This window comes from Bufo bufo, chromosome 1 (assembly GCF_905171765.1).
Source record: "Bufo bufo chromosome 1, aBufBuf1.1, whole genome shotgun sequence".
NCBI classification, from domain to species: Eukaryota; Metazoa; Chordata; class Amphibia; order Anura; family Bufonidae; genus Bufo; species Bufo bufo.
The window spans coordinates 373690691-373705465 of record NC_053389.1 but is presented as its reverse complement, the minus strand read 5'-3'; the positions used below and the strand labels follow the sequence as shown (position 1 = coordinate 373705465).

At 42.7% G+C, this 14775-nt stretch overlaps 1 protein-coding gene across 1 annotated transcript in view; it reads left to right on the top strand.

Moving 5' to 3' along the window:
* Window positions 1-14775, top strand: part of RARS1 (arginyl-tRNA synthetase 1) — a 518621-nt gene that overhangs the window by 269575 nt on the left and 234271 nt on the right. The window contains exon 6 of the mRNA XM_040404976.1: window positions 1363-1484. Coding sequence (XP_040260910.1) covers window positions 1363-1484 — 122 coding nt within the window. The remainder of the gene's footprint in view (window positions 1-1362; window positions 1485-14775) is intronic.

Here is a 14775-nt window from a genome sequence, read left to right as displayed (position 1 = left end):
CGACCACATATGGGGTGTTTCTGTAAACTACAGGATATGGGCCATAAATATTGAGTTTTGTTTCGCTGTTAACCCTTGCTTTGTAACTGGAAAAAATTTATTAAAATCGAAAATCTGCCAAAAAAGTGACATTTAAAAATTTTATCTCTATTTTCCATTAATTCTTGTGGAACACCTAAAGGGTTAACAAAGTTTGTAAAATCAGTTTTGAATACCTTGAGGGTTGTAGTTTGTAAAATGGGGTCATTTTTGGGTGGTTTCTATTATGTAAGCCTCACAAAGTGACTTCAGACCTGAACTGGTCTTGAAAAAGTGGGTTTTTGAAATGTTCTGAAAAATTTCAAGATTTGCTTCTAAACTTCTAACCCTTGTAACGTCCCCAAAAAATAAAATGGCATTCACAAAATCCAAACATGAAATAAACATATGGGGAATGTAAAGTATTAACTATTTTTGGAGGTATTACTATCTATTATAAAAGTAGAGAAATTGACATTTGAAATTTGCTATTTTTTCCAAATTTTGGGTAAATTTGAAGTTGTTTTTTTTTTATACTCAATTTTACCACTGTCATGAAGTACAATATGTGACGAGAAAACACTCTCAGAATGGCCTGGATAAGTAAAAGCGTTTCAAAGTTATCACCACGTAAAGTGACACATGTCAGATTTGCAACAAATGGCCTTGTCCTTAAGGGTTAAGTCCTGCTCTCAAGTGAGGTAGTGTGATCTACTCCAAAAAGCACCCATGCTCCCTTACGAAACCCCTATGCTAGCCTTGTACTGCAAAAGTTGTTCAGAATGAAAAACTGTTTGTTTCAGAAGAACTTTAAGGTTCCTTTCAACAATCCTTGCAAATATCAACAGTACAGGTGAATATAAGAATCTTTTAATATATGTTATCAGAGAATTTTTTTTTTTTGTATTCATAGATTTCTATTAGTATTTCGTACCGTAATGTTATCCTTCAGTGAGCTGAAGGATAGATTAGCAAGGTTACTACTTTTTGCACCCTAGGCATCAGCTGTTTGCAGGAGCTCCGATGCTTGAACCTGGCACTGGAGCTTCTATCCATTGCTTCCTCCAATGTGTTGTGTAGCCTGGCTAATGCAGCTCTGCTCCCATTTACTTAAATAATTAAGTCCAGGAGAATCCCTTTGATGCCTTGATCTGAGAAGAAATGAATCCTCACTTGCAGCACTCCATCCTTAGTCAAGCACTAGTATAAGAGCTAAGGCTAGAACAAGGGCCTGAGTTTTGGTTTCTTCCAACAAAGGGACATTCACAATAATCTCAAAAATTTGATTCTGGAAGAATGAGAGGAAGGTGGTAATTCCTAATTAATGTAAAATTTATGTTTCAGGTTGTCGTTGATTTCTCTTCTCCAAATATTGCCAAAGAAATGCATGTGGGTCATTTACGCTCTACCATTATAGGAGACAGCATATGCCGATTATTTGAATTTGTTGGACACGATGTACTCCGGTAAGATTATTTGGTAAATTAGTTAAGATGTCTTTTTTTGTAACAAATATAGCTAACTAATGAGATCACTACACTGTGTGCATAATTATTAGGCAAAGTGAGTATTTTGACCATATCATCATTTTATGCATTTATTAACTCCACGCTGATTAAACTTGAATGCTTATTGGATTGAAGCATATCAGGTGATGTGTAGTGAGAGAAGGTTTTGCCTAAGGAGATCAAGACTCTATATCATGGTGTGCATAATTATTAAGCAACTTGTTTTCCTCTGGGAAAATGGGCCAAAAATATTTTGCTGATCCTGAAAAGTAAAAAAATCTTTCAATTTAAATTGCTATCATATTGGGACGTGATCACAGAGCCATCAAATGGTCAACAGGGTCACAAGAAACATGTTAAGAAAAAAAGAAACGCATTAACTGCCAAAGATTTGAGAACAATCAAACATGAAGCAACCAGGAACCCATTATCCTCCAGTGCTGTCACATTACAGAACTGCAGCCTCCCTAGAGTTCCCCGAAGTACAAGGTGTTCAGTGCTCAGTTAAGGGAAATCAGTTAAGGAAATCAGATGGATGGCCAGGGTAAGAAAGCCTGAAACCTGACTACCACTGAACAAGACACATAAGGCCTCATGCACACGACCGTATTTTTTTGCGGTCCGCAAAACGGGGTTCCGTTTTTCCGTGATCCGTGACCGTTTTTTCGTCCGTGGGTCTTCCTTGATTTTTGGAGGATCCACTGACATGAAAAAAAAGTCGTTTTGGTGTCCGCCTGGCCGTGCGGAGCCAAACGGATCCGTCCTGAATTACAATGCAAGTCAATGGGGGCGGATCCGTTTGACGTTGACACAATATGGTGCAATTTCAAACGGATCCGTCCCCCATTGACTTTCAATGTAAAGTCAGGAGTTAATATACCATCGGATCGGAGTTTTCTCCAATCCGATGGTATATTTTAACTTGAAGCGTCCCCATCACCATGGGAACGCCTCTGTTAGAATATACCGTCGGATTTGAGTTACATCGTGAAACTCAAATCCGACAGTATATTCTAACACAGAGGCGTTCCCATGGTGATGGGGACGCTTTAGGTTAGAATATACTAAAATAACTGTGTACATGACTGCCCCCTGCTGCCTGGCAGGTGCTGCCAGGCAGCAGGGGGCAGCCCCCCCCCGTAGTTAACACATTGGTGGCCAGTGTGGCCGGCCCCCCCCCCCTCCCTCCCCTGTAGTTAACTCATTGGTGGCCAGTGCGGCCGCCCCCCCCCCCTCCCCTGTAGTTAACTCATTGGTGGCCAGTGCGGCCGGCCCCCCCTCCCTCTCCTGTAGTTAACTCGTTGGTGGCCAGTGGGCCCCCCCCTCCCTCCCCTGTAGTTAACTCGTTGGTGGCCAGTGGGCCTTCTCCCCTCCCTCCCCCTTCTAATTAAAATCTCCCCCCTATCATTGGTGGCAGCGGAGTGTACCGATCGGAGTCCCAGTTTAATCGCTGGGGCTCCGATCAGTAACCATGGCAACCAGGACGCTACTGCAGTCCCGGTTGCCATGGTTACTTAGCAATTTGTAGAACCATTATACTTACCTGCGAGCTGCGATGTCTGCATCCGGCTGGGAGCTCCTCCTACTGGTAAGTGACATGACCTGTCACTTACCAGTAGGAGGAGCTCCCGGCCGGACGCAGAGCTCGCAGGTAAGTATAATGGTTCTACAAATTGCTAAGTAACCATGGCAACCGGGACAGCAGTAGCGTCCTGGTTGCCATGGTTACCAATCGGAGCCCCAGCGATTAAACTGGGACTCCGATTGGTACTCTCCGCTGCCACCAATGATGGGGGGGAGATTTTAATTAGGAGGGGGAGGCAGGGGAGAGGGCCCACTGGCCACCAACGAGTTAACTACAGGGGAGGGAGGGGGGCCCTCTGGCCACCAATGTGTTAACTACAGGAAGGGGGGCCTACTGGCCACCAATGTGTTAACTACAGGGGGGGGGGGGGGCTGCCCACCAATGTGTTAACTACAGGGGGGGGGGGGGGGGCTGCCAGGCAGCAGGGGGCAGTCATGTACACAGTTCTTTTAGTATATTCTAACCTGAAGCGTCCCCATCACCATGGGGACGCCTCCGTGTTAGAATATACTGTCGGTTCTGAGTTTTCACGAAGTGAAAACTCAGCTATGAAAAAGCTTTTATGCAGACGGATCTTCGGATCCGTCTGTATAAAAAGTAACTGACCGCCACGGATCACGGACACGGATGCCAATCTTGTGTGCATCCGTGTTCTTTCACGGACCCATTGACTTGAATGGGTCCGTGAACCGTTGGCCGTGAAAAAAATAGGACAGGTCATATTTTTTTCAGGGCCAGGAAACACGGATCACGGATGCGGCTGCAAAACGGTGCATTTTCCGTTTTTTCCACGGACCCATTGAAAGTCAATGGGTCCGCGAAAAAAAAACGGAAAACGGCACAACTGCCACGGGTGCACACAACGGTCGTGTGCAGGAGGCCTAAGTTGAAACATCAAGACTGGGCCAAATTCTTCAAAGGTTTTATGGACCAATGACATGAGAGTGACTCCTAATAGATCAGATGGATGGGCCTGTGGCTGGATCAGTAATGAACACAGAGCTCCACTTCTACTTGGACACCAACAAGGTGGTGGTGGGTTACTGCTATACGCTGGTATTATTAAAGATGAGCTAGTTGGACCTTTTTGTGTTGAAGATGGTCTTAAAATCAACTTTCAAACCTACTGCCAGTTTTAGAAGATACTTTCTACATTGCATACAGGAAAAAGTCTGCGTCTTTCAAGAATTATAATACTTTTTTTTTTTTAACATCACATATTCTGACTCCATAACTTTTTTTTATAGTTATATCTCCTTAGCTGTATCGGGGGCTAATTTTTTGCAGGATGATCTGTAGTTTTTATCTATATTATGTTGGAGTGGAGTGTGTGAGACTTTTTGATCACATTTATTAAATTTTTGGGGGGTAAGAGAAGCGTTGAAAAAATAGCGAAGCAGCCATTTTGACCCTTTTTTCCATTACGCTATTTGCCGCATTGGAAATGTATTTTTATATTTTAATAGTGAGGGTGTTTTTGGATGTGGTAGTGCCCATGATGTTTATATTTTTAAAAAAATTTATGTATTTTTTTTATGGTTTTGTAGCTTGTATTTTGTACCGTTATGTTTAATATAGATCCATAATGGTATTAGAATTGCTCATTTCTGCTGTTTACCTGCCACCTGCTGGCCAAAATAAGAATTGCAGCTCTAGTTTCCTGGGTCTCTTCAGAGAGACCCAGCATGTTGAAACCAATTATCGGCATCCTCATTGGCCACAGTGGATGGCGGTATCGGATTTTTTAGCCTTTAGATGGAGTGATAACACTTGATCACGCCATGTAAAGGCTTTAATGACCGCAATTGGCATTATTGCCAGTTGTGATCATTAGCTGCAGGTCTCCAGCCATGGCGCCCGCTGTATGGCACTGGTAGCGAATGGGTTATAGGGGAAATTTACAGTTAAGGAAACAGTACATTTAAGGAAAACAGTACACCTGTCCGAACATTATGAACTTTTTGTGCAGCAGCAACCATAGCCTCAGCCTCCAGGCTGAGGCTATGGTTGCTGCTGCACAAAAAGTTCATAATCAACAGATTATGAAACCGACAGACTCCATGGATGGAAGAGTTGAGCGGACACCTGGATGTTCGGGTGTGTCGGGTTTGGCCGAACTTCACAAAAAAGTTTGAGTTCGGGACCTGAACTTGACCCCGAACCACATTGAAGTCAATGGGGACCCGAACTTTTGAGCACTAAAATTGTCAGGGAAAGGGCTAGAGGGCTGCAAATGCCAGCAAAATCTGGTTACGACCATAGCAAGTGCTCTGCAAACAAATGTGGATAGGGAAATAACTTCAAATAAAATACGTAAAAAGAAAAAATTATAATCTTGATCTAGGTGGACGAGGTCCATATATAGTAGGAGGTTGAGGAGCCGTGGATGTGGCAGTGTAGGTGGTAGTGGTGATGGTGGAGGAGGAGGAGGATGTAGCCTACACTGATTTTTGGTTTTAAATTTCATTTTTTAAATTAGGGTACACCCCAAAACATTGGGAAATATAACCTGTTATAACCCCCTCCAACCGTGCTAAACAAACGTTCAGACAATACACTGGCTGCAGGGCATAAAGGGCAGGCTCAGGCCATGTGCCCAATTTGGAGACCCAGATCCATCAGTTAGTTCATGTAGGCGTGTGCACACATACTGCCCCACCATGTCGCACGTCCCCGTGATTTTCACAATCCAATTTGATATCTGCTCTATCAAATTTCTATGTTATTTTCCATGTTGATCACGGTTTTCGGCGAATCAGGGTTCCACGCCGTTCAGGGTCCCATGCCGGAAAGGGAGCGTGAGAAAGGGATAGCACATCCAAGGAATATCAATGGATGAAATTTAATTGTGATCGAAATGTGTGGGAGAAGTCATTAAAACGGAAGAATCGAAGGAAAGGAGGGGGCGTGCGGCAATTACCCACTCCAGACTTGGGGAGGTAGTGTCGATAAATAACAATACAGGACTCTTTAGTTGCCCTGTTATTGGAATGATTAATAAAAAATTATAGGGAATGTCACTTGGGTATTTAGGATTTGGAAACTTTAGACAGTAGAGGCCCTGCTGCCGCTTTGTTGACTCTAGATAACTTCTGCCTGATCGCACGTCAACGTGACGTCCACGATTCATTTGGATATGTTCTTTTCTGAGCCTACCATTTTGATCACGGTTATCGGCGAATCAGGGTTCCACGTGGGAGAGGGAGCGTGAGAATGAGAGACCACATCCAAGGGAGGTTAATTTTTTAAAATTAAATATGATCAAGCGGAAAAGTGGGACAAATTATTGAAGCGCAAATGTGGGACAAGTTGGTAAAGTTTAAAGGGTTTCTGTCACCCCGCAAAACTCATTTTTTTTTTTTTGGATAGTTAGATTCCTCATAGTGCGATATAGGAGAATATAATGCTCTTACTTACTTTCATGCGGCCGATTCTTTATAAAACAAACTTTTATAATATGTAAATGAGGGCTCTACCAGCAAGTAGGGCGATTTTTGAATTACTGACAGGGCCAGCCGGAGGAGGAGATCACGGCTGGCCCTGTCAATCAACACGGCGAGGGGGCGGATTTCTGCAGCAGCTACCAGCAAGTAGACGCCCTACTTGCTGGTAGAGCCCTCATTTACATATTATAAAAGTTTGTTTTATAAAGAATCGGCCGCATGAAAGTAAGAGCATTATATTCTCCTATATCGCACTATGAAGAATCTAACTATCCAAAAAAAAAAAAAAATGAGTTTTGCGGGGTGACAGAAACCCTTTAAGCATTGAATGAAAGGAAGAATTTTTGAAATTTAATTCCCTGTCACCCATGCAGAGTAGGGGTTTGTATACGGCAAAATTGGTACAATGTCACCTGACAATGTAACAGACGATTTTTTGAAATGTATGTCCCTATCACCTATCCAGAGCAGGGGTTTAATCGTGGCAAAAATGGTGAAATGTCACCCATGAATGTAACAGACAAATTAGTGAAATTTATTTACCTGTCTTCTAGGTACAACAGGGGTATATTACACCCAAAAATTTGTGAATTTCACCCGAATATGTAACAGTCAAATTAATGAAATTTATTTTATTTAAATTTTTTATTAGGGTACACTCCAAAAGAGTGTGAAATATCCAAAATACAACAATGAGCAATTGCGCTGTAGTATAACAACGGCTGGTTAAGGCCAGTATACATGTCTATTCTGCACAAGTTACGGACAAGTCCTGTGGGATCCATGCCTGTTTCATTTTAATGAACGCGAGCTTGTACACATTGGCTTTGGACAGGCGGCTGCGCTTGTCTGTGATAACGCCCCCTGCCGTGCTAAACACACGTTTAGACAATACACTGGCTGCAGAGCAGGCCAGCTTCTCCAAGGCGTAAAGGGCAAGCTCAGGCCATGTGCCCAATTTGGAGACCCAGAAATTGAAGGGGGAAGACCCGTCATTCAGTACGTGTAGGCGTGTGCACACGTACTGCTCCACCATGTTGCTGAAATGCTGCATCCTGTTAAGAAGTTCCATATCAGCTGGTGGTGCTGATTGTTGTGGCGTGCTGACAAAGCTTTTTCACATTTCGGCCTTCTGAGGTGCTAGTGGTGCCCCAGCTGCGTTGGTGCCCCAGTTGCATTGGCGACCTCTTCCTCCTCCTGCCTTCGCCTTGTGCTTCCACTGTTCCCCCGCTGTCAGGTGGGAATGCCACCAGCAGCACGTCTACCAGTGTGCGCTTGTACTCGCGCATCTTATGATTACGCTCCAGTGACGAAATTAAGGACGGTACATTGTCTTTGTAACTGGTTTCCAGCAGCGTGGCCACCCAGTAATCAGCTCAAGTTAGAATGTGGGCAACTCGGCGGTCGTTGCAGAGACACTGCAGCATGTAATCGCTCATGTGTGCCAGGCTGCCCAGAGGCAACGAAAAGCTGTCCTCTGTGGGAGGTGTATCGTCTGTGTCCTCTGTATCCCCCCAGCCAGGCACCAGTGATGGCCATGAGCTGGTTTGGGTGCCACCCTGCTGTGAACACTGTTCCTTCTCCTCCATATCCTCATCCTCCACCTCGTCATCCTCCAGAACTGTGCCCATGCTGGACAATTGTGTACCTTGCGTTTGTGGGTGCAGGAACCCACCCTCGAAGCCACTTGTGAATGACTGGCCGGAAACCCTATGAAATGATCCCTCTTCCTTCTCCTGTGCAACATCCTCTTCCATCCTCTTCCATCATCACCAGCATTGTTTTTTCAAGGAGGCATAGAAGTGGGATAGTAACGCTGAGAACGGCGTTATCGGCACTGGCGAAACACCTTATATAAAGGCTGGGTCACATGCTGCACTGGCCAATCACAGCCATGCCATTAGTAAGCATGGCTGTGATGGCTTCTAAGGGCACACGAGTTAAACGCTTGTTGATTGGCTGCTCTGCAGCCTTTCAAAAAGCGTCATTAACTCGCCGAACACCGAACCCGAACATTTACTGAAATGTTCTGGTTCGGGTCCGCGGTCCAAAAATCCTAAAGTTCACTCAACCCTACTTATGACTGTTATTGAAAAAGGTGGCTATATTGGTAACTTATTTATTTTTTTAACTGTCAGAAATGTTTTATTCATTAAATTTTGTTTATTATTCTTACTTTAAAGGATAACTGTCACACTTAGACCCTAATTTCAATTTTCATATATGTAGTTACTAATAACATGATATTCCAGAATCAGTTACTATTAGACTGACTTAGGGCTCTTTCACACTTGCGTTCTTTTCTTCCGGCATAGAGTTCCGTCGTCGGGGCTCTATGCCGGAAGAATCCTGATCAGTTTTATCCTAATGCATTCTGAATGGAGAGAAATCCGTTCAGGATGCATCAGGATGTCTTCAGTTCCGGACCGGAACGTTTTTTGGCCGGAGAAAATACTGCAGCATGCTGCGCTTTTTGCTCCGGCCAAAAATCCTGAACACTTGCCGCAAGGCCGGATCCGGATTTAATGCCCATTGAAAGGCATTAATCCGGATCCGGCCTTAAGCTAAAAGTCGTTTTGGCGCATTGCCGGATCCGACGTTTAGCTTTTTCTGAATGGTTACCATAGCTGCCAAGACGCTAAAGTCCTGGCAGCCATGGTAAAGTGTAGTGGGGAGCGGGGGAGCAGTATACTTACCGTCCGTGCGACTCCCCGGGCGCTCCAGAGTGACGTCAGGGCGCCCCATGCGCATGGATGACGTGTCGCATGGATCACGTCATCCATGCGCATGGGGCGCTCTGACGTAATTCTGGAGCGCCCCGGGAGCCGCACGGACTGTAAGTATACTGCTCCCCCGCTCCCCACTACTACTATGGCAGCCAGGACTTTATTAGCGTCCTGGCTGCCATAGTAACACTGAACGGATCCGTCTTCAAATGCTTTCAGTTCACTTGCGTTTTTCCGGATCCGGCGTGTAATTCCGGCAAATGGAGTACACGCCGGATCCGGACAACGCAAGTGTGAAAGATCCCTTACCCATATTTAATAAGATTCAGCCCTTAGCAACCAGTCTGCAATTTCACTATTCAGTTAAGATGGCCGCCACTGCCCTCACCCTGAGGCTAATCCCGCCTGCCCTCACTAGCCAATAACAATAGCCCCCCAAAAGTGTCAGTAACCAGAGCTCTCCCCCCTAAAGGGTTAATCTTCTGCAGCACAAAGGGATCCTCTTACCACATGTTGCTTTCATTTATACACTGAGCAGACGGCAGATCTCCCTTCCCTGGTCTGCGCTGATTCAACTCTACTTCTCCAGCTCTGCTGAGTGAGGGAGCGTCTGCCAAGCGCAGGGACAGGGAGAAGTGCACACAGCCCAGGCACTGTTATCAGCTGCTGGGGAGGACCTGGCTTTAATCATTTACTTACAGTCCCTGGCTGTCAGTAATGTGACCTTGCAAGCTCCGTTGCCTAGCAATCCTATTTTAAGCACAGGTAAAAGTAGGCAGTACAGGGGACAAAAATGTGGAATTAAGGGGTAATTGAATGCACAGTGAAAACTTAAAATAGGGCCACCAAGGTGATATTAATCACCACAATCCAATACTCCAAAAAAAAAATAAAAAAAATACGACAGTTATACTTTAACCCCTTCTACCCTTCATCAGTTTTCACCTTCCTGCCCAGGCCATTTTTTTGCAAATCTGATGTGTCATTTTATGTGGTAATAACTTTGGAACACTTTTACTTATCTAAGCCATTCTGCGATTTATTTTTTTCTGGTGACACATTGTACTTCATGATATTGGTAAATTTTAAGTCGATATATCAACTTTATTTTTAAAAAAAATTGAAAAAATGTGCGATGTTCAAAATTTCACTTTCTCTGCTTTTAAAATTGATAATCTTAGTTCATAAAATATTTATTACTTAACATTTCCTATATGTCTTATTTTTTAGGATATTAGAAAGCTTAGAAATTTTTAAGAAAATTTCCAAAACACACTTTTCAAGGACCAGTTCATTTATGAAGTCACTTTGTGGGGCTTACATAATAGAAACCACCATTTTAGAAACTACACCCCTCAAGTTATTTAAATATGATTTTACAAACTTTGTTAACCATTTAGGTATTCCACAAGATTTAAAGGTAAATGGAGATGAAATTTCAAAAAGTAACTTTTTTGGCTTTTTCCATTTTAATCCATCTTTAATCCAGCTAGATATGTACTTTCCAGTGGCTCAAACCTCACTCCAACACGGTACGGTGCACACTCCAGCAGACACACCCCTATGTCTTTTTGTAAAAATTTATATTGTTTATAAAGGCTGGTTGGCACTCCATATTTGGGGTTGCATAGATCACTCCATTTGTAGTTATTAAATTATTTATTCTTAAAAAATCTCAAATAATAAAATCTTAAAATATAACACATAATATACAACAAGATATCAAATATACAAAATACTGCGCAGTATTCAGTTGCACATCCAGATGTCACTTTGGTGCTCTCTAGTATTAATCTCACTTTCAAGAGAAATGGTTTTTATTTTCCTAAAAACAATATTGCATTATATCCAATGCCTAATGTTAGTATTTTAGTCCTCCGCTAGTTATTGTTATTCACAGGTAGCTCCTTGTTATATTGCATTTATAGTCCTTCATTGGTTTTCAGCAGCACTAGCAGACACATGCATAGATTAATGGCGGGTTAACGTTGTTAGTCTCTTTGTTATGTGAAAAGTGCAAATAGTGCTTTAGACACAATTTATCATGTCAGTACGTTACCCGCTTCTGTGTTTGTGATGCTGTCCACTTAGCCAGTGTTGCTCTCTCACTCTGCCATTCGTGTTGGATCCGTCTAGGCGGCGGGTCACTTTCCCCGCAGCGTCTCGCGTGTCTGGGGAGTGCCACGTGATCAGGAAGTGGATTGTTGTTTGTTGCCGTCAGGTACTAGGGCGAGTTCGAGGAGTGGCTTTTGTTACAGTAGTTTAATGCGATATTTTCAGTCTCCCATATCTGTGATGTTCCTTTTCGTATTTTCGTTACTGTATTAACGGAAATGCGTTTCAGAGATAGTTTCTCCTTCCTTAGTGGTACTACAGTAATGGCAACTCCTTCTTTTATATGGTTGACGTTTAATTGCTCTCAAGGCAAATAGTCGAATGGAATACTGTGGATTTCATCAAATCAAATATTTCTTTCCCCTTTCTTGCAAACAGACATTTTTTTAAAAGCTTTCCATTCTTAAATACACATTGCTTCATCATATATCCTACCTCTGTTCCTATAAATGGAGTGTTGATAACTACCCGTTGATGTTACTATACATTTTCCATCTACTAAATCACAGTTGGTCAAAAAACACACATGTGTTATCAATGCTTTTTATGTGCATTTCTTGTGCAGCTCGAATCTACTAGTCCTAAAAGTACATGTAAAATCTTTATATTTAAATACACATTGCTATATGCTATCTCTATTCCTAAAAATGGAGTGTTAATAACTACCCGTTGATGTTGCTACATTTACCATCTACTAAATCACAGTTGGTCAAAAAATGCACTTACTTTATCAATGCGTTTCATGTGTGTTTTTTGTGCGGCTCGAATCTACCAGTCCTGAAAATACATATATCCTTATTTTTCACTTATATGCGTCAATATTTTCCATATATTTTCCAAACATTATATCTAGGGCAATCTTTCTTATTCATAAAACTTCATACATGTATTATGTTGATTGAATGGTGAGGAATGGAGGTCTGACAGGAAGGGGAACTGGCGTCTATTTATATGAACGTCTGTTTACCGTCACCGTCGGACGTCCATCCTATCAGAGAAATCCAAACAACTGAAAAGTGACCTCATTTTGGAAACTACTTGATAAGGTGACAGTTTTATTGATACTATTTTGGGGTACATATGATTTTTGATTGCTTTATATTATGCTTTTTGTGAGGCAAGGTAACAAAAAAAATTCTGATCTGGCACTGTTTACTTTTTTTGCTATCTAGTGTTCATCTGACAGGTTAGATCATGCGCTATTTTTATAGAGCAAGTTGTTACGGACGTGACAATATCAAATATGTCTACTTTCTTGTTTCAGTTTTACATAATAAAGCATTATATATTTTTTTTAAATCATGTTTTTGTGTCTCCATTTTCTGAAAGCCTTTTTTTCTGCCGATCGTCTTGTGTAGAGGCTTGTATTTTGCAGGAAGAGTTGACGTTTTTATTGGTATCATTTTTGGGTACTTATCATTTTTTGATAATTTAATATTACACTTTGGTGACAAAAAAAATAGTTGTTGTGGCAGTTTATTAAATTTTTTTGACGGGATTCACCTCATGTGATATTTTTATAGCACAGGTCGTTACAGACGCAGTGATGGCTAATATGTCTCCATTTTTGTAATATTTATTTGTTTTACACATTAAAAAAACATTTATGGAACCATAAAACGGGGCTTTTTTTTACTTGAATATTTTTTTTTGTTATTATGAAAAACACTTTTTTTTAATTAACTAAATTTTTGTCCCACTCTGGGACTTAAACTTTTAGCGGTCTAATCCCCTCTGCAATGCATTACATCTATTATATTGTAATGTCTGTCAGTGTATTACACTGTGAGTTGCCTAGGAGACGGATCTCCTAGGCTTCCATAGAAGGCAAGCCTTGATGCCTCTGCAAGGCATTGGGCTGCTTTCTCATACATCTGGTCCCTGTCACTGCAGCTCCCAATGGAGACCCTGACTGTCCGCAAACAACCTCTACAACCGTGGCATAAAAGGTGTTAATCCACCAGCATCGGCTTTTACAGCGATGCAGGCGGATACAACAGGGGCCCGGCTATCAGTGACTGCCAGGCCTTTGCACTGATCGGCGTACTAGTATGTCAGATTGCTGGAAGTCACTTCCCGCTATGAGGTACTAGTATGTCATATGTCGGGAAGGGGTTAACCAGTTTCCAACCGCCACTGACTATAAACGTCCGGGTGATCGGCCTGCATCTGTAAATGGACGTTCTGAAACATCCTGCAGCTTTGCACAGCCCCTATGCATAGCAGTTCCATGACTCGGCTGTCTCCTAAAAGTCAAGAACATGGAGCTTTACCCTGTGACCATTTTTCATGGTCTTCCATGGACTTGTGATCACACAAGCTTGTACCGTCTTTCTCTCGTTACCACCAGTCACAGTGCTCCAGACAAAAAAAAATATCAAGGAGTCATTGGCTCCTAATCTGAAAAATTTAGGAGCCAAATTACATTTTTCAGTCGCCAAATTTGTGTTGTAACATAAAGGTCAGAAATGGGTTTTTCTTTAGCCTCTTGGCTATTCATTTTTCCATTCATGAACCTTCACATTGAGATAGAAGCCTGCAGGGCACGCTGGCACTTCTGGTGTGACATCACCTGTGGACATGGTCTTTGCTCAGCAGAGGTTCCGTTCCCGCCATGCTCTCCCTCGCACTTCATGAGCAGTCGGCAGTGGCGTGTGCTCCCCTGCTCCATAAATGGCAGTTAAATTAAGGAAGTGATTTACATTTGCTTCGTTTTGCAGGAGCCTTGAAAAATGTACTTAGAGCTGTTTTTAGCAGACTCTGGCACTTGGCGGGATTGTGCTAGACCGGAGACTGCAAATAGTAAGAAGCGGAGCGTTGCAATCTGCTGGGGGGATGTAACTCAGGATCAGTACAGGATAAGTAATGTAACGTACACAGTGACTCCACCAGCAGAATAGTGAGTGCAGCTCTGGAGTATAATACAGGATGTAACTCAGGATCAGTACAGGATATGTAATGCAATGTACACAGTGACTCCACCAGCAGAATAGGGAGTGCAGCTCTGGAGTATAATACAGGATGTAACTCAGGATCAGTACAGGATAAGTAATGTAATGTACACAGTGACTGCACCAGCACAATAGTGAATGAGGCTCTGGAGCATAATACGGGATCAGTGCAGGTTATACATGTATTTCTAGGACAGGTCTGATGTAGCAGTTGTGGATGCAGGGTTAACCTCTAGGGGCACTCTACCACCAGTTCTTAAGGGAGGGCTCACGTCCTTTGTATTGGGGACAGGTGATGACCAGTAACTTCAGAGCAATTACTAAGCAGGCATACAAGTCTTTTTAAGGTACCCTTTACATACACCCCCGTTGTGAAATTCCTGTCCTCTGCCAGCAGTCTCATCTGGATTGTGGGTCTCTTGGTCCCAG